The following is a 20,073-nucleotide window of genomic DNA, read 5'->3' on the forward strand; positions in this document are numbered from 1 at the left end:
GACTACATATTAAACCTGTTATAACGTTCATATTTTTAAAAGCATATGAATTGGACAGGAAATAAAACAAACAAAGCTAGACTGAGTTTCACGTATTTGGTAGAAAGAACGCCCTCCTGTTGACGCTATGGACTCTAACCCATTGTGTGCAAGCGATCCGCCGTGTGTGCGCACACAACTGCACGATCATGTGTCGAAAAACGTATTCTTCGTTATCCATTGTTCCGGTTATGCTGTGGCCAGCGCAGAATAAGAAAAAAAAAAGACACTGCTTTTTTGCACTTGCAAGAGACCTGGAGAAAAGGCAAAACGCGAGAACGGGCGAACTGGTAAGAAGGTATGCTAGACTCGTTTTCTTTTTTCTTCTCGCTCCGCTTTTGTTTCATGAAGAGCACGAACAATCGCGTGCGCAACTTGCACTGCAGCAGCCGGGCGTACTTTGTAAAAAAAGCCCTCTTTCGCAGAACGTTTAGACTTCGCTTCTACCACAATACGCGCTGCGGCGGCATACTTGTCCAAGGAGATGTACGCCACGCGACAAGCGGCAGTCATGAACGTTTTCTATGCCATCGCCTTGCTGTCCGCAGGTGAGGTTGCCGACGCCTTCATTTACGCAACCTGTGTGTAAGATATAGGTCGCTGCAAAGGAGAAAAAACTAAACTGCAGTTGTGATTGAACGGCGTGTTGCCAAGATGCTACCAATGCGGCAGTTCTCGGTGAACGCGAAATGCGCCACCCATATATAGCGCCCCGAAACACGTCTAATATAGCTGTACGAGACGTCGTGATTATGGAAGCGCGTTGCCTCGAGTGTTTCGCTGCCTCAAAACGGTGTTGATATACCAGCCCAGCTACCGAGGCGCAAATTTGGCCATATACACGACTTTTAACGTTATTTTGCCACTCTCGACAGTTACCTATTACGCTGGAAAACACGCACCTCGTCTCCGCTGCATAGTGACGCTTGCGAGGCCTTGTACATGCGTCCACGTCATCACGCCGCGCTCATTCTTCACCCTTCCTGTCGAGAATATCGGCGGCATGTTTCACTTTCCGCGGTTTGTGTTTGCGAAAGAATCCGGGTTAAAGTGGCTACACGTACTTTCGCTGCAAGGATGCATTCGCAATAGAGCAGACGGCGCTGAACAGGAAAGGATCGCTGAAGATGGCGGAAACTTCAAATGACTGCGCGAAGGAGAAACGTTACTCTCAGGAGAGATTACATTTCTCCATTGCTGCACATGTACAGGTGCATAAATATAAAGGAACGTTATGGGCAATATTTTCACGACCATATATGATCTATCAACTTCAGTGCTTCATTTATAACCGGAAGAAAGTATTTTATATGATTTTTAATGAATGTGCATTGATAAACTATGGTGATGCCAATGAATCACATGGCGGGGACAAGTGCTTGCACCAACTGGTCACGAGGCATTTTCAATGCACAAGGTCTTCATCAGTTCGACTCAGTCCGAGCAGTATACAGTATATAGCACGGGCGTTTGGGGGCAAACATTATAGTCAATAAATCAAAAGTGGTTCAATGTCCAGAAATAACAATCGCTTTCCGAGCTACCTTACCTTCAGGCATTCTTACATTGTTCGTTCATGTCTTATCCTTTTGCGCATACATATCGTTAAAGCACCGCATAGTGATGACACGTTGAACACCATGAAGCGCGAGACTCGCACGACTTAATTCTTTACTTTATCTTAACTATATCCTAATCCTAATGCCACTTTCATGTCATAAATTTAGATGTTTTGCTTTAGTGTCATATTATAAAGCCACCGCACAAATTTATGTTCACTTTTGATGTGGAACCTAAAGATGGCACCTCTTGAGACCAGAAACAGTGACCTAGGGCCCTATAACGTAAAATTATTCCAATATGTTTTTATTCCAATCTCTTGATGTCAAATTTGCCTAACCGCCGACGCAAGCATCGGGCGGTCACCCGCAGGGTTGTCTGAACAGACCAATCAAACGCTCTCCTCGTTCATAGGAGGTCAGTTTTGTTTGCTTGAAAAACGAATAACATTGCCTACACTGAGCGGCTTGTCTTATCTAATTGGCTCACAAGAGGCGAGGCGCACGTTCAAGTGGAGAGGGATTCGATACGGCCGAGCCACTGTACTGAAAATCGATAACCGGATCAAGAGGGTGGTGCCGGCGTCTGCGATTGGTCCTCTTTTCCTTACTTAGCTTGCGGTGGCTTGTCGACAATCGCGGCGGCATGCAACGGAAGCTTAAGAAAGACGCTAAAATGGGTCCTCAGCAAAGAAGAGTTGGCAGAACGAGGCCCTAACCTGCCGAAAGTTCTCGAAAACGTTACACAGCCACGCAAAAAGTTTTAATACACGCAAATAAACCCATGCTCTCCGACAGGTGCGAGTAGCCAGTGCCTGAGCGATCGGCGGCAGCCACATCTTATTCCTTTCGGAACGGGGCAGCCTGCGGCTATTCAGAAGAAAATTCAGTTTTGTTCGGCATATTAATGCATCTTTATCGCGTACACGTCTCTTTGACGCGGTAAGTTATTGCGGTTTCGTGACGTCGCGTGAGGCAGGTGAAGTGGGCGCAGCCCGAAAACTTTTGACCAATAGCCGAGGGCTAATGGTGAAGAGGCGTCGAATCAGAAGTAACTATTTTTCTTTTATTCGGTCAAATGATGCAGAATCCGTGTATACATGTTATATCAGATGGGGAACTATCGCGGTTTTCGTGACGTCGCGTGACAGACAGGTGAAATGGGGGTGGTCCAAAAAAGTTTTTGACCAATTGCAGAGGGCTGATTGCAGAATTGGAATAGTAAAGTTTGGAATAGTTTTACGTTATAGCGCCCCTAGACTCCTGTAACGTAAAACTATTCCAATACGTTTTTATTCCAATCTCCTGACGTCAAATTTATGTAACCGCCGATGCAAGCACCAGGCGGTGACCCGAAGCGTTGTCTGAACAGCCCTATCAAACGCTCTCCTCGTTTATAGGAGGCCACTTTTGTTTGCTTTCAAAACGAATAACATTGCCTGCATTCAGCGGTTTTTCTTATCTGATTGGCTGACAAGGGACGAGGAGCACGCTCAACTGGAGAGGCGTTCGATGGGGCCGAGCCAGCACACTGAATATAGATAACCGGACGAAGAGGGTGGTGCCGATGTCTGCGATTGGTCCACTTTCCCTTACTTAGTCAGCGGTGGCTTGTCGAAAACCGCGGCGGCGTGCAATCAGGAAGGCTAAAAATGCCGTTAAGGAGGATGCTCAGCAAAGAAGATTTGGCAGAGTGATGTCGTATACGTGTCGAAAGGGCTCGACAACGTGATACTGCCACGCAAAAAATTTTATTATACGCAAATAGACCAATGCTTTCCGGCAGGTGCGAGTAGCCAGTGCCTGAGCGATCGGCGGGCAGCCATCTAATCCTTTCGGAACGGGGCAGTCTCCGGCTATTCACACAAAAAAAATCAGTTTTGTTCTGCATTTTGTAATGCATTGTTAACGCACACGTCACTTTGAAGCGGTGAGTTCTCGCGATTTTGTGACGTCGCGCGACAGGCAGGTGAAGTGGGCGCAGCCCGAAACCTTTTTGCCAATAGCAGACGGATTATGGCGAAAAGGCTTCGAATCAGAAATAATTATTTTTCCTTCGTTCGATCGAATCATGCATAATCAATGTATACACGTCATATCACACGGGGAGCTATCGCGGTTTTCGTGACGTCGCATGGCAGACGTGCGAATTGGAAGGTGGTCCAAAAAAGTCTTTGACCAATCGAGGACGGCTGATTACAGAATTAGAATAGAAAAGTTTGGAATAGCTTTACGTTATAGCGTTATAGTGTTCATTTTCATTGATACCACAAAAGCATGTAAAAAACTTGGTTACCTCAAACAGCGCTTACACCTTGCCAACACAGATATCATTCACGCATACAGTTCTCTTATCAGATCCTCTTTATAAGATGCGTCCACAATTTCGCACCCCTATCCCTCTAATCTGACGAATCTACTCGAATCAGTCCGAAATAAATCTGCGCGGTTCATCCTGGCTTCATACTCTCGCTATCAAAGTGCGTCCACCTTAAAGAAATCACTCAATCTCCCTTCTCTTGACATGCGCAGGAAATTCACACGGTTGTCGTTCTTTCATAGTCTTTACCATAACAACATTACATTTGTTCGAGCCCGTATTCTTCCCGCTTCTCACATCTCTACCCGGGCATGACCATGTTTATAAAGTAAAACCTATATTTGCCAGGACTAATGCCTATCAAAGTTCGCCTCTGGCATTATCTATTGCCGAATGGAAGTCACCACCTTAAAGCATTGTCTTTTTTACGGAATCATTATTTCACGCAGCACTGTTCAACTTTATAGACTGTATCAACCTGTTTGAACCCTCATATGCTTGAATATTCACTTTAACAGTGTTTTCATGTGCTTAGTATGGTAGAACATCCCTTCCGTTTCATCTGATATGTATTTCTGTAGGTTGTTTACCTCATTCGTCCTCTGATTGCATCTTTAAACTCATGTTCTGATGGGGACTAGTCGTCTCCATCGCGTTTTGAGTTCGTTTGCGTCTTGCACGTTACCAGATCTTGTATAACTCCGTTTCTCTTTTCAATTTTTTTTCGACGTTCAGATTAACCTTTTTTCCTTTTTTTGTTGTACCTGACATCTTCCCATATTATTTACATTGTACAGTGCTCACGGAATGAAACGCGTCAATTGAGGGCGAACTAATGCACATACTTTCGTTTCCACCGATTGCAGTTCGTGTCGCATCGACGTAATTTTGGCGCGTGCACTTAGATCGAATTCCGCGTCACCTTTGGTTACCATATTTCTGGCGACATGACATGGCACTCTCGAGTACCTTGCACATACGTGGAGTTCTACGAAATGCTGTCTGTCGCGTTTCATTCCGTGAGCCCTTTACACATTGCACTTACACTAGGTCTTTTCCATCCCCTCATGAATAAATAAATAAATAAATAAATAAATAAATAAATAAATAAATAGAACCTCCTTGGGTATAGTACCTGTGTTCTCTTGTTTTTTACCCCTCTTTTAACATATTGAGCGCGTGTGTGCGAGTCATGTGCTTGCGTTCTATTCTTGCGTGCAATTGTGAAATGACAAAACTTTAGAAAGCATTTCGTCATTTCCTTTTCTTATCAGTCTATTTCTTGGCTTTGTGTCTTTCTCTTCTTTGCTTTCTTTGATACACCATGTTTATCCAGCCCTGGAGTGGCAAAAGTTGCATAGCACGTGAACAAGAGTGACAGCAACAACAATTTTGTGGGGAGATTTGGGCAAACGTAGTTATGTCTTAAACATACAAACAGCGGAAGACCAGGCTTAAGAGAATGTGCAAAAAAAAAACGGCAAAAAAACGTTATGGCGCGAACTTAGGACAAGATCAGTTAAATACAAAGTTAAATCAAAGTTACAAAGCTAAGTCAAGAATACAAAGTTAAAGATCACGCTGTTGACAAAATTTTGTTTAGCCGTGCCGTGGTAGCGCTACGAGGCGAAAGTGTGGTGTAGCCGCGAATTCTCTTGCTGTTTCTCTCAACGAATTGTTTGTTTGCGGTGTTGTAAATTCTGTTGCGGATTTGGACAGAAAATTCTTGTGCGACAGAGTTAAATAGAGCTGCTGTGTTAAAATATGTTATGGAAGCTGCTGTTGCCGCCACAGCTGGCAGATGGAAATTTGTATATTTGGCATCTTCATTCGTGTTCTGTAAGACGACGAAGGCGTCTTTCAAAAAAGAACGAAAGAAGCACCGTGACTGGCACGGCAGACAAAATCCGGTGAAAGAACATAGTTGTGATTGCTGCAAAATATGGACGCCAGTAACATAAAAGGGAATATAAAAGCGTCATCCTTCAAAGGAATGCTCATACCGATGCATTTTCAATAAGGAAATGCATTGTACGTAAAGTGTAAACCATACTGCGCCTATAGTCTTCCACTTAAGTTGAATGCTTTGATCTGACAATTTTCTAAGAAGGAAGATATCACTTGGGTTGGAACAATGAAGATTTTTTTTTTTTGCTATGGCGGAAGGTACCTGCGTCAGTGCTGTGTAGATGTAGGTAGGACGTCCGCAAACCTTTAACGCAACACAGTGCAGTAGGCTGCAGCAACTATACTATTACAACGGCATGTTAACCCATGCGCAACTCGTGACACGCATTGTTAGCGAATCGCGAACCCAAGGCGAATTCAGTGGAAATGTCTGCTCGCGGTCCGAGCGCACGCTGTATTGCGTCGTCGGGCACGTGACGACAACGGAGCTACATGCAAACTCAAGTGTTACAGTTAAACTTGTCCGTAGATTTTTTTCCCTCCTTACAGGTTAACGTTGAAACGGGCTTCCTCTTTCGTTATGTATAATTCTTTGAGTACCGCAAGCAAGTTTCGAAGGTACATCTGCAGGCAATTCTCTTGCTGCTTTAAGCACTTGCTCTTGCGCCGTCGCATCTTCTTGTCGAAATTTACGCGGATTCGGCTTGCAGCCTAGCTTGCACCAACGTGGTAGCTTAGTGGCTATGGCTTTGTGCCGCTGAGGTCGAGGTCGCGGAGCCCGTACCGGCCACCGCATTTAGACGGGGCCAAATGCAAGAACGCTCGTGTGCTTTGATTTAGTAGGTGGTCAAAATTATTCTGGAGTCCCACACTGTGGCGTTCTATAATCAGATCAAGGTCCTGGCATGTAAAACCCCAGAATCTAATCGTATTATTAATATATTTTATTGGCTTGCAGGTTTGTGCACGCTTGGCCAGCAGTTGCTATGCCTGTACGAGAGCGTTAATTCGTCAGATGTTCATGCCCGCCGTGGTGGCGTGTTGTGGCTTTGGCGTTGCGCTGCTAAGCCCAAGGGCGCCGGTTCGAATCCCGGCAGAAGCGATAGAACGAGAACGGGTGCACAAATACATTGCATTTACTTAAATGCCCAGCACTTATTAATGTGAAAGGAATATGTCTCATGAGGCAGAAAATCCTGCGTGATAAAGCGATGCTACCAAAAAATCATCATCGTCAGGGACGTCATCAGCGTCTTGTATGACGTCAGTAGTAATAGAGAAATAGGTAATGGTACAAGAACGTCAGTTAGTAGTAATTATGGACAATTAATGTGAAAAAAGTGCATTAAGGTGAATTAGAGTGAAGTAAGGTGGAATAAAATTATAACAAGTTAGAGTAAGGTGACTTAAGGTGGAGAGGCGAAGTAAAGTGAATGAAGGTAAATCAGGTGGATTAAAGTGGGTTAAAGTGGATTAATTAAGGTTGGTGAAAATTAGAGCAAGATGGATTGAGGTGGATTAAGGTAGAATAAGGTTGATACAGATTAAAGCAAGGTGAATTAAGGTAGATTTATGAAGGGCACATGACCATGTATGGCGTCAGGTATCATGGACGTAACCAATTAGAGAAACCATAATGCTTCCGCATTGAAATCACGTACGAATACTTAAGTGACTGTCAATTTATTATCAGGTTATTAAAGTTCAGGGCATTGCCAATGCGTCTCCAACCGAACACCAACGTACCTCTCTCTCCTCAAGTATTTGTTTGTTTTTGAGTTTTAAATTTCCTACAAGGTTTGGAAAGTATTACGACTTAAAACAAGACGTGAGAGGGAAATGAACCGCGAGACATGAACTGATAAGCAGTGGGCAAGCCACTTCTCTGTATAGAAGCTTGTCTTCGTCAAGGCAATATAGAAGGAAAATCCTCTTGTCGAAACGTTGGCTCATGATGTTTTTTTTCACTCCATCCTGTTCAGTACTGGAGTATCTTTAATGAGGCTAAATATCTTTTGAGGCGAAGCTGTCTACACTAACCCTCCAGGACTTCGCGGATCGTGGCTTTCTTCTGCAGAGTGCTGCTGCTGCTGCCGTTTCTTGCCGAATACCTTACACACAGGAGAGCGCTCACACAACGAACTGGTTTATGTGTAGACTCATGTTTACCACCCGTATACATATGCACCGGTAGCCGACGCGCTTCCCTCCAGAATTACGCAGTTGAAAGACAAACGGCACTTAAACATCCTCAGTGCAACAAATATACATCTGTAAGCGCCTAATTCCTCTATCACCGCGAGGCTTTCTATGGCTTCATTCCCGGAGTTCGGTGCGTCTGAGGAGCCGGCATTTCGCCGAGTAAGTAAGGTGGACCGGTCCTAGAGATGATAGTAAACTGGGTTGATCTCGGAGATGACGTGACGAAAAGTGGGCCGGTCTCGGAGTCTGTGTAATCCCAGGTTGCACGGATCACGTAACTCGCTTAATGGGCGTTTTCACGTTTCGCTGATTTTCCAGTCAGGCGCAATAATTGCTATGCTGCAAAACGCGTTGCAGAAAATGGACAGTCTTATGGCATTATAATTGACCGATTCAGGAGCGCTTCACTTCACACAAATTTACAATATGTGCGTTGCATCTGCATAAATATTTTTTAAAATATCATTACAGCTTCGCTGGCGGACGCACTTGGGGCCATAACGAGCATCGACAGTTCCCTCAATGACATATCTACTTCGGGTCGTGGCACACTTCAGGGCGGCAGTTTCATCAGCGACGCTCCCGTGGACACCGTTGTGCGCAGCGAGGCGAATGGCGTCCCAATGGGCGGAGGTTTGGTGGGCGGACTTCTCTTCGGTAGTTTTGGGGCACACCCCGTGCGCACGCACACGATGACCCGAGTAGGCCCTAACGGACTTGGAGGAGTCACCCGTACCACCCATACAACTTCCGTCGTCGGCGGGGCTGGCGTTCCTGGTCATCCGGCTGGACTCCCCGGTGCCACACTGCGGCGAACAGAGACAACCTTCGCGTCGACGCTGGGTCCACAGCGCAGTGGAAGCTTCTTATATACTTGGGGAGGCCCTATCGGGGCCCCCAGCTCGGGTTTCACCACTGCTACTGCTTTCCACGGCAACTGGCTACCGAACGGTGGATTTAGGGGCTATGGCTTCAATGGTGGCTACCCTACCGGCGGTTTCAACTATTTCTTTAATAGTTACTACCCCGGTGTTGGCTACGGCTACGCGGGACACCAGAATGGCGGCTACGGCTCTGGTTACGGACTCGGAAGCAGCAACTACTACATGTATCCGGGGTTCAGCGGCTACGCGTACGGAGGTTAGGGAACTTTTGGCACGCAACGTTTTTCTGTATGGTGCAGCTGTGTCTAGTGCAAGTCAATATCGGCCAGTTTAACTTCAAAAGTATATAAAGAAGAGTGGCGTACCAAGCAGTGCACAATCGAGAATCTGAAGACAATGTTATGAAAACATGACAAAAGTTCATTGGCAGATGGAATATTGTGATCAACAGAGGCGGACAAGAGATGTGTCAGGCTGAAGCCAATGCTTTGACAAGCGGACTTGCCTTCGCCAGGAACCTGACGAATACAAGTCCTCTTGTCGAAATGTTGACTCCATTATTGGACATCCCTTGCTGAACCATTGTTGATCATATCGCAATAATATTATGCAAACAAGGATGGTCCATGCTGTGCTCACTTTGCCAATGTTATGCGGTAAAGAGCCCTGTTTCCTAGGTATACTTTGTGGCGCAAAATACATTTCTTGAAAAGGGACAGAAGAAAGGAAGACAGTGAAGCGCCAGTATACCTAGGAAATCTAAGCTTGCCCAAGAAGAAGTCCTTTTGGAAAGTGCCCTGTGTTCACATGATTCAATATTTCGGACAGTCGCCAATTTAATGGTGACTTGAAATGGAATGCTATAGCAGCGATGTAAATTAAGCAAACACAGATTTGAATCTAGATTTCGGGAGCTGTAGCAAACAATGCATAGAGACTGTTATTTGTGCTGTGCTCGATATGCATACTATTATATTGAAATATGTTCAAGAATGCATGCTTCGCAGCAGAGTTTCTTAAATTTCTACTTACGCATTACTGCTAGCTTCAAGTGTGTAGAGACTATACCGTTTCCTTTTACCGATTCAAATTCGATTGCTAAACCCTTCGTAAGTCTATGCAGTTGTTATCTCTCAATGGTTATGTTCTTCTCTCGTAATCATCAGAGTGCCTTGATTAAGCACTTTCTCAACACAGATATTGTTATCGGTTTTTGTTTTGATGCTTGTCCTTCTCAACCAACAAATATATTGTCCGATCGAGGAAGCACTGTTAGACTAAATATTTCACAACCAGACGGAGTTTCATGCACAATTTTAGGATAATGGTGCGAATGTTTCGCAGAAACTCTTTTAGTTAAGTAAGAATTTAGGCTAAAAGAAACTGAAAACGCACGAAACTGCCTAACTGCCCCCCAAAAAAAGAAAGAGTGGAAGAAAACGTTTCAGATAGGGCGTACCTATAACGCAGAGTGGTTACTTTCATTTTCTTAAATATTTTATTTCTATGTTTTCCAGAACTTGCTCGTGTTGTTTCAAACATATCTCGCTGTTTTCCGACAGGTTAGTCTCCAGTCCTAGTAGTTGGCGAAGTCCGGATTTTGCCGTAGCCGAGCACCGCCCACAGCCATGTGTAAGTCATCTCATGCCTAGCGTCATTTTTGTAAGGCCTAACGTATTTTTCTCGCTTTTTTAAAAATTAGAATCTAATATATATTACGTGTATTGGCAGAGAAATGAAAGCATGGGGCCTTGAATGAACGTGTTTGTTGAAAAAGAAAAGGAAATGTAAGCTTAAAACGAGGCGTGTAGGAGAACGTGCAGGATTCAGATTAGTAGCTCGGACTATAACGGGCTAGTAGGTGCCCGTTAAGAAGAACTTGGATGTACGTGAAGCGTGTTTAGATATCCTTAAACATCTTTGTTGGAGAAAATGTATGGGAGAAATAACAAGCTATTATTATCTACGTTTAAGTGATAACGGGCGCAAGCTCAGAAACCAGCATTGACAGCGACGGCCTGTCTATATAGAGCTCACTGCTTGCTTAATGTTGAGCGAGCAGAAATAAACTTCGAACAGACTTCAAGAATGCGCAGCTAACGATCACTTGAGGTCACATTAGATGAGTACTTCAGCTATTTTTCTAGCAAATGTTTTTTTTTCATTGCACGAGGTAGAAACACTGCTGGATTGGAAGACCTAATTACGTATGCGGCTGTTGACATTAAACCAGCATATCGTTGGAGGCGTGACAGTAATGAAACGAAGTTTGAGCAAAACAAAACTAGAAATGACGGATAAGTTGTGTTTCTTTTCTTTCTTGAAAAATCTTGTAGAAAGTGTCTGATGCACGCACACTAAAACACTTTTGCTATGAGCCAAATAACACTGAGCCCTTTTTATAATACGTCCGCAATGCAACTATCTTAACAAGCTTCCTTGAGTAACTAAGAGAGAGTGGACTGCTTTCATATTATCCCGCCCCTCCTTTTCTTTAAAGACTACCATTATGTATGTTTGAGAAGTGTAGAGATCCTAGGCTCTATGTAAAACTGCGTACGCTTTTGGAATATTTTACTGGCGCGTTTCCTTGAGGTACCAAAGAAAACTGAGCGTCTTTTACAATGCGTCTGCAGTTACTGAAAATGCCCACACATATTTCTGAGTGGTGAGAAAACAGCAGGCCCGTTCTTTTACAGTGCAATTATTTTGTAAAACTTTATTAAATCTCTTCTTTCGAAAACCAGATAGAAGCGAACTTTTTTGCAACTCTAAATCGGCATTGCTTGAAATGCACACCAGGTATCAGTTTCACAGTACATCTGTAGCTGGCTTGTCTTACTGCTGAGGAACAATAATGAACGAAAGAGACAGTCGTAACAGCGACCGGTTCCATCCAGGCGACAAAGTGTGACAAGTCCACGCTCCTTTTATAACAAATTGAGGAGGAGGAATAAACTTTATTCGCCAAAAGTGAGCTGACGGTGGAGGCGTCCATGATGGGCGGCGTCCCTAGTCCAGAATCGCTGGCCCGAGCCGATAGCTTGGTCCTTCTCACCTGACAATGCTGGTCTTCAGGTCCCCGGCTTCTCAGCTGGGCCTCCCACTGCTCGACGGTGGGTCCGGTTATGTGTGGTGTCCATGGGCTGTGCTCACACTCCCATAGCACGTGGTAGAGGGTATTGGGCGCAGAGCAGAAGACGCACTAGTAAGTGTAGTTCGCAGCATGCATGGCGTACAGCAGGGCGCCGTGCCGGAATGTGCCGGTCTGTAGTTTGCGGAAGGTCACCGCCTCTTCTCTAGTCAGGTTGGGAGGCGGGGGTTAATAGGTCCCCTTGGCCGGTCTGAAGGGGCTCAGGATGTCGCTGTATGTTTTCGGGACGCCGTCGTGTAGGTCTACCGGGGCTCGTGAACCCGGTGGGATAGCCCGGAGAATGTGATCTCGCGTAGCGGCGAGAGCCGCTAGATTATCCGCCAGGGACTCGTGATCTGAGGCCCAGAGAAATTGAAACAAAATTCAAGGCAACAGAAACTATGCACCTATGGGCAAAGGGAACTGTCATCGTAGGGCTCCTTTAGCAACAAACAATATCTGCGATCATTTCACGAATACAACTTTGGCACGAGCTTTGTTGCTGTAACTGGGTGTCGCTGTTATCATATGGCATATGAATGTTGTTTTCTGACATGAGCTAACGTGCGTAAAGGTTCACGCCTTCTCACGCTTGCGAGCTTTATTGCTAAACTGTATGCAGTCTTCACCAGAACTTTTGAAGCCATAAGGTGTGTGGCAGGACTTGGGAACCTACTGATACCCCTGTGGAATCGTTGCTAGAAATTTCTAGAGAAAATTTTCTCCTGTACTTTGAGGCGCCAGGCATTTTTATAGGGAATCCAAGAACAAACTCAGGGGGCAGATATCCTCTTCACCGAGTGACTTCAAAGCGTTTGATAAAGGGTCCACGTTGATCCAACATGCATGATGGTTGCACAAAATTAGTCATGAACTTCTACTGCCCAGATAATCTTCACTGAAAGGATGTGGGCTTGCGTAAGTAAACGCAGTTTGCATTACAGGGGGAAGTTAGGCAATTACCTTCGAAAAAGCGTTTGTTCAGTTTTACTACGTGAAAATACGTCATTTAATAAGACCACAACGTCGAAATTTCATGACGAAACGAGCACTACAACTGCTGCAAACGTGTCGCCAAAGTTACCGCTTCCCCATTATAATTGGCTTGGCTTTCAGAGTTTTGAACATTAACCGTAAATGTCCTTACTGAAGCAGCGCGCTTGTTCGTGCATCAGTAATTTTGCTCATCGTATAGTACAAATTCTCTAAATTTTTAATGAAAAACCGGGTTGTCGTATTCACATGCAACACTCAGGATACAAGTATGCCTAAGTTTTTATGAACGCCCCCCCCCCCCCCCAAAAAAAAAAAACTGAGATCATGCAGAAACTGGTGTGCCACCCAGCGTCAACAACGTCGTCAAGCCGCCCTGCCGAAGACGAGCCCCGTGACAGTCAAAGCGGCGAAATGAGAAAACACCCGTGTATTTGGATTGAGGAGCACGTTAAAGAGCCCCAGATGGTCCAAATTTCCAGAGTCCCCCACTACGGCGTGCCTCATAATCAGAATATGTAAGAAAATGAAAAGAAATCCCGTCAGAGGGTCTGAAGTCTACAGCACACAGTCCTATACACCGTGTGCTGTGGATTTCTGACCACATGACGTGATTTCTTTTCATTTTATTACATATTTTTTACATTGCTGTTTCCGCTATGAGAAAAGAAGTAGCCGTCACCATTATAAGGTGACTATGTCTCTTTCTTTTATTTTCATTTCGATAAAGAAGGAAGCCAACAAACAAAGACACCAAGCACAATGTAGGGAAAATTACTTGTACTTACTAACTGAATTAAAGAAATGATAAATTAATGGCAATGAAAGTGGATGAAAAAACAACTTGCCGCAGGTGAATAACAATCCCACGTTTTCGCATCACGCGTGGGGTGCTCTAGGTGTCTTTGTTTGGTGGCTTCTCATGATATGATTAATAAAAGTCGGGCGCCTCGGTTAACCATCTTTCTTCTCGTTCACAATCAGAGAGTGGTTTTGGCACGAAAAACGGCATAATTTAATTTGAACTAAAGCAGTCAAAACAGTGAGGCAGGCTAGTTGGTTGCTGGCTCTGGCATTCATGTTTGCCGCGCGGATTTAAAAAGAAAACCCTTACACAGAGGGAAAGAAGCAGAGGGGAGGAGCGCTGACATCAAATGAGTTTATTCCGCAGATATGTAGAAATATGGCATACAGACGCGCACGCACGAACACTACACAAGCGTGGGTGCAAACGCACACACCACCAAGAAATCATCACGTTCCACGAACACTACAGGTATACACCTAGAAGCAAATCAGCAAGTAAGGCTATCACCACTGCACGTGTCCTAGGTATTCGTTCAAGTACACTGGAGCTCTTTTCTGGGATAGGACTACAGACGGAACGCCGACACGTACATTTGTCTTGAATATTGCTAATAGCTATGGCTTACCTAAAATTTCTCTGGTGACCTGATCTTCGTCCTTGCGTAGCACACGATTAGCATCGAATGCCGGACTACAGACGCACCTGTGACAAGGGTTCGCCAATTGTCCCCCCCGCTACCTGCGCGTGCACTGCCGCACGGCGCCCTCGCAATCTGTCATTAAGACAGCGTCCATAGAGTGGCCAATATAGCTTCTCCCGCATGAGCACGGCATCTTGTACACGATTCCAATCGTGCAAGGAACAAGCCGAGTCGCACGTTTCTTTTTTTTGCATGCGCTGTTGCATTTGCGCCCGTTGCCCACAGGGTTAAAATGCGGGCCAACTTTCCTGGGGCAGAAAACCACCACCGGCACTACACATTTCATTGGCACCTTTTTTTTTTTAGGCAGTGTGAGAAGCGATTAATTTACGGCATGCCACGAGCCTCACACTTGGCCTAGTTCAGGAGCCTTGGCGAGTACGCCCTTCATTCCTCACCTCCCTTAAGAGGCCTTATGCCACTGAGGTTATCAGTTCCTAATTGAGGAAACCAGCCCTCTCGAGGCGTTCCACTTGGCACTGCATGCTTTGGCGGACAAGGTGGTCACGTGACTTTGCGAGCGCGGCCGTAAGATAGTTGACGGCATCAACTCTTTTGATTAGCTCTGAATGGACTCAATCATATCTGAGGATTTCTTTATTTTTTACCATGGCTTGTAACAACAGTAAACATTCCCCTCAGATAAAATAAGAGAAACATCAAGGAGCTGAAAGCAACCTCCCTCTGGCAATTGCTGCGTGAAGTTTTAGTCTTTTTGAGCACGCACTAAGCTCTCGTTCTATGTACAACTATTTAACCGATTGAGACAATCGCATCTATGCGCGCATTGACTCGGCGGAAACAGTTAAGATATTCAGATATGTCGGTGATTATCTGGTGGCGTTTTAGGAGAAATGAGCTTTACACGCGAGACAGTTTTGTCCTGGATGTGTTGAATGTTTTAGTGCGTGCTAAAGAGGACTTAGGTTCACGAATGAACTGAGTGAGAGCGCGCCTGCTGGTTCTGGATTTTTCGGTTTTGGAGTTTCCCGGGGATTCTGCAGTTCCGGTCCACTCTGACGATTCTAGAAGAACAGTTCATTCCTGCATAAAGTGATCTCGGTTCAGAATGTGCTCTTGGTCTGCCACTGGAACCAGCGTTCCTGTTGGAACACGTGGTTGAAGCTCTGTGTCTGCAATTGAAACTTCGAATGCACACACACAAGAAAGCAGAAAATTTGCTGCTAAACTTTGGAGAGCTCCGATTCTGCCCATGAAAACACACCATAGGTACACCAGATCGTTTTTATGATGAATGGTTTATTTGAGTGTGTTTGGAGGAAAAGGCTGATAAATATATCGTCGCCTATCGTTTTCCGTTTCCATGTAATTGCGGTGTAAATAGAACCCAAGACCGTGTGGGGAGCGTCAGAATGTCATAGCCTTTGAGATAGCGTGGTCGCTACGTCACAAAGTGCCATAGCAGTGTGAACATGTAGGCAATAGTTATGTAAATTGGCTGTAAACAAGAATTTAACATGACGAATTCTCTCACAGACTGCACTCAGGGGATATTTCGCATTATCTCTTGTAGCTTCGCAAGAAATTACTTTGGGACAGTTCGCAAATGCACATAAAGAATCCCCGGCAACGGTCCTCGCCTCAGTTCATACTCCGCCTCGCCATATAACTCGTCTCCAAGTGAAAATGTAACCGCCGTGTCAATGACGTCTATACTTAAATGTGTATTTTTTTCCCGTTCATTTGCAGGCAAAGAGACAACGAATTTTATAGAAGAGTGCAAGGAGTGTTCAGTGGACTCAAGAAGTCAGCGAGCATATTCCTTAGATTTTATATGAAATAAAAATAATATTGAATTTAAGGTTTCCAACTCAAGCCGCTTGATAATTGACTCTTTCTTTCTTGCGAAGCCACGTGCAGTGTCTTATTACGTTTTGGAAGTTCCCATCGCTATGAGGAGTATAATGTAGGTAATAAGACTCAGACGATCAATAAATAATGCATTGCGAAAATTGGCATTCCAGAAAAAAAGTAAGCCTATAGCCCAGTAAAATGTCGAAACAGCCATGTCCACTCACTTGACAGGAAAACGTTGATTCGTGGCATACGCATCCATCTGCGGCCTATTAAAAGTGTTTTCGCCGATTCAGGCGATGAATAAATAATGGACTGCGAAAATTGGCATTCCTGAAAAAACGTAAGCCTATTGCCCAGTACAATGTCGAAACAGCCATGTCCACTCACTTCTCTGGAAAACCATCAGTTTTGGTCCTATTAGAAGTGTTTCTGCCGATTCAAACGATGAATAAATTAAATGCGAAAATTTGCATTCCAGAAAAAAGGTAAGCCTATAGCCCAGTAAAGTGTCGCAACAGCCATGTCCACTCATTTCTCTTGAAAACGTCGATTCGTGGCATATGTATCATTTTCCGTCCTATCAGAAGTGTTTCCGCCAATTGAAACGACGAATAAATAGCGGATTGCGAAAATTGACATTCCCAAAAAAAGGTAAGATTATAGCCCAGTAAAATATCGAAACAGCCATGTCCACGAACTTCTCTGGAAAACGTTTATTCCTGGCATATTCATCAATCTCTGTACTATTAGAAGTGTTTCCGCCGATTGAAACGATGAATAAACATTGGATTGGGAAAATTGACATTCCAAAAAAAAGGTAAGCCTATAGCCCAGTATATATAATGTCGAAACAGCCATGTCCACTCACTTCTCTTGAAAACGTTGATTCGTGGCATATGCATCAATTTCCGTCCTATTAGAATTGTTTCCGCCGTTTCAGACGATGAATAAATAATGGATTGCGAAAATTGGCATTCCAGAAAAAATGTAAGCCTATAGCCCAGTAAAATGTCGAAGCAGCCATGTCAACCCGCTTCTATGGAAAACGTTTATTCGTGGCATATGCATCAATTTCCGTGCTAATAGAAGTGTTTCTGCCCTATGAAACGATGAATAAATAAGGAATTGTGAAAATTGACATTCTAGAAAAAAGGTAAGCCTAAAGCCTAGTAAAATGTCGAAACAGCACTGTGCACTCACAACTCTGGAAAACGTTGATTCGAGGCATATGCATCAATTTCCGTCCTATTAGAAGTGTTTCCGCCGATTGAAACGATGAATAAATAATGGATTGCGAAAATTGACATTCCAGAAAAAAGGTAGGCCTATAGCCCAGTAAAATGTCGGAACAGCCATGTCCACTCACTTCTCTGGAAAACGTTAATTCGTGGCATATGCATCAATTTCCGTCCTATGAGAAGTGTTTCCGCCGATTCAGACGATCAATAAATAATGGGTTGCAAAAATTGGCGTCCAAGATAAAACGTAAGCCTATTGCCCAGTAAAATGTCGAAACAGCCATGTCCACTCACTTGACAGGAAAACGTTGATTCGTGGCATACGCATCTATCTGCGGCCTATTAAAAGTGTTTTCGCCGATTCAGGCGATGAATAAATAATGGATTGCGAAAATTGGCATTCCTGAAAAAACGTAAGCCTATTGCCCAGTACAATGTCGAAACAGCCATGTCCACTCACTTCTCTGGAAAACCATCAGTTTTGGTCCTATTAGAAGTGTTTCTGCCGATTCAAACGATGAATAAATTAAATGCGAAAATTTGCATTCCAGAAAAAAGGTAAGCCTATAGCCCAGTAAAATGTCGGAACAGCCATGTCCACTCACTTCTCTGGAAAACGTTAATTCGTGGCATATGCATCAATTTCCGTCTTATGAGAAGTGTTTCCGCCGATTCAGACGATCAATAAATAATGGGTTGCAAAAATTGGCGTCCAAGATAAAACGTAAGCCTATTGCCCAGTAAAATGTCGAAACAGCCATGTCCACTCACTACTCTGGAAAACGTTGATTCGTGGCATATTCATCAATTTCCGTACTATATTAGAAGTGTTTCCGCCGATTCAAACGATGAATAAATGAATTGCGAAAATTTGCTTTCCAGACAAAAGGTAAGCCATTAGCCCAGTAACATGTCGAAACAGCCATGTCCGCTGACTTCTCTGAAAAACGTCGATTCGCGGCATATGCATCAATTTCCGTCCTATTAGAAGTGTTTCCGCCAATTGAAACAATGAATAAATAATAGATGGCGAAAATTTACATTCCAGAAGAAAGGTGAGCCTATAGCCCAGTAACATGTCGAAACAGCCATGTCCACTCACTTCTCTTGAAAACGTTCATTCGTGGCATATGCATCCATCTCCTTCCTATTAAAAGTGTTTCCGCCGATTGAAACGATGAATAAATAATGGATTGTGAAAATTCGCATTCCAGAAAAAACGTAAGCCTATAGCCCAGTAAAATGTCGAAACAGCCATGTCCACCCACTTCTATGGAAAACGTTTATTCGTGGCATATGCATCAATTTCCATCCTATTAGAAGAGTTCGCGCCGTATGAAACGATGAATAAATTAGGAATTGCGAAAATAGACATTCTAGAAAAAAGGTAAGCCTATAGCGCAGTACCATGTCGAAACAGCCATGTCCACCCACTTCTCTGGAAAACGTTGATTCGTCGCATATGCATAAATTTCCGTCCAATTAGAAGGGTTTCCGCCGATTCAGACGATGAATAAATAATGGATTGCGAAAATTGGCATTCCAGAAAAAACGTACGCCTATAGCCTAGTAAAATGTCGAAATAGCCATGTCCACTCACTACACTGGAAAACGTTGATTCGTGGCATATGCATCAATTTCCGTCCTATTAGAAGTGTTTCCGCCGAATGAAACGATGAATAAATAATGGATTGCGAGAATTGACATTCCAGAAAAAAGGTAAACCTATAGCCCAGTAAAATGTCGAAGCAGCCATGTCCACTCACTTCTCTGGAAAACGTTGATTCGTGGCATATGCATCAATTTCCGTCCTATTAAAAGTGTTTCCGCCGATTCAGACGAACAATAAATAATTGATTGCGAAAATTGGCATTCCAGAAAAAACGTAAGCCTATAGCCCAGTAAAATGTCGAAAGAGCCATGTCCACCCATTTCTATGGAAAACGTTTATTCGTGGCATATGCATCAATTTCCGTCCTATTAGAAGAGTTTTCGCCGTATGAAACGATGAATAAATAAGGAATTGCGAAAATAGACATTTTAAAGACAAGGTAAGCCTATAGCCCAGTAAAATGTCGAAACAACCGTGTCCACTCGCTACTCTGGAAAACGTTGATTCGTGGCATATGCATCAATTTCCGTCCTATTAGAAGTGTTTCCGCCGATTGAAACAATGAATAAATAATGGATTGCGAAAACTGACATTCCAGAAAAAAGGTAAGCCTATAGCCCAGTAAGATGTCGAAACAGCCATGTCCACTCACTTCTCTGGAAAATGTTGATTCGCGGCATATGCATCAATTTCCGTCCTATTAGAAGTGTTTCCGCAGATTCAGACGGTCAATAAATAATGGATTACGAAAATTAGCATTCCAGAAAAAAACGTAAGCCTATAGCCCAGTAAAATGTCGAAACAGCCATGTCCACTCACTTCTCTGGAAAACGTTGGTTCGCGGCATATGCATCAATTT

At 44.0% G+C, this 20,073-nt stretch overlaps 1 protein-coding gene across 1 annotated transcript; it reads left to right on the plus strand.

Moving 5' to 3' along the window:
* Nucleotides 1–423: 423 nt before the first annotated feature.
* On the plus strand, nucleotides 424–16,368 carry LOC142585156 (uncharacterized). The gene is made up of 4 exons (XM_075695689.1): nucleotides 424–587; nucleotides 8,500–9,168; nucleotides 10,475–10,544; nucleotides 16,257–16,368. The coding sequence occupies exons 1-3, from the start codon at nucleotides 524–526 to the stop codon at nucleotides 10,477–10,479; spliced, it is 738 nt and encodes a 245-aa protein (XP_075551804.1). The 5' UTR covers nucleotides 424–523; the 3' UTR covers nucleotides 10,480–10,544; nucleotides 16,257–16,368.
* The last annotated feature ends 3,705 nt before the right edge of the window (nucleotides 16,369–20,073 follow it).

This window comes from Dermacentor variabilis, chromosome 6, assembly GCF_050947875.1.
Source record: "Dermacentor variabilis isolate Ectoservices chromosome 6, ASM5094787v1, whole genome shotgun sequence".
NCBI lineage: Eukaryota > Metazoa > Arthropoda > Arachnida > Ixodida > Ixodidae > Dermacentor > Dermacentor variabilis.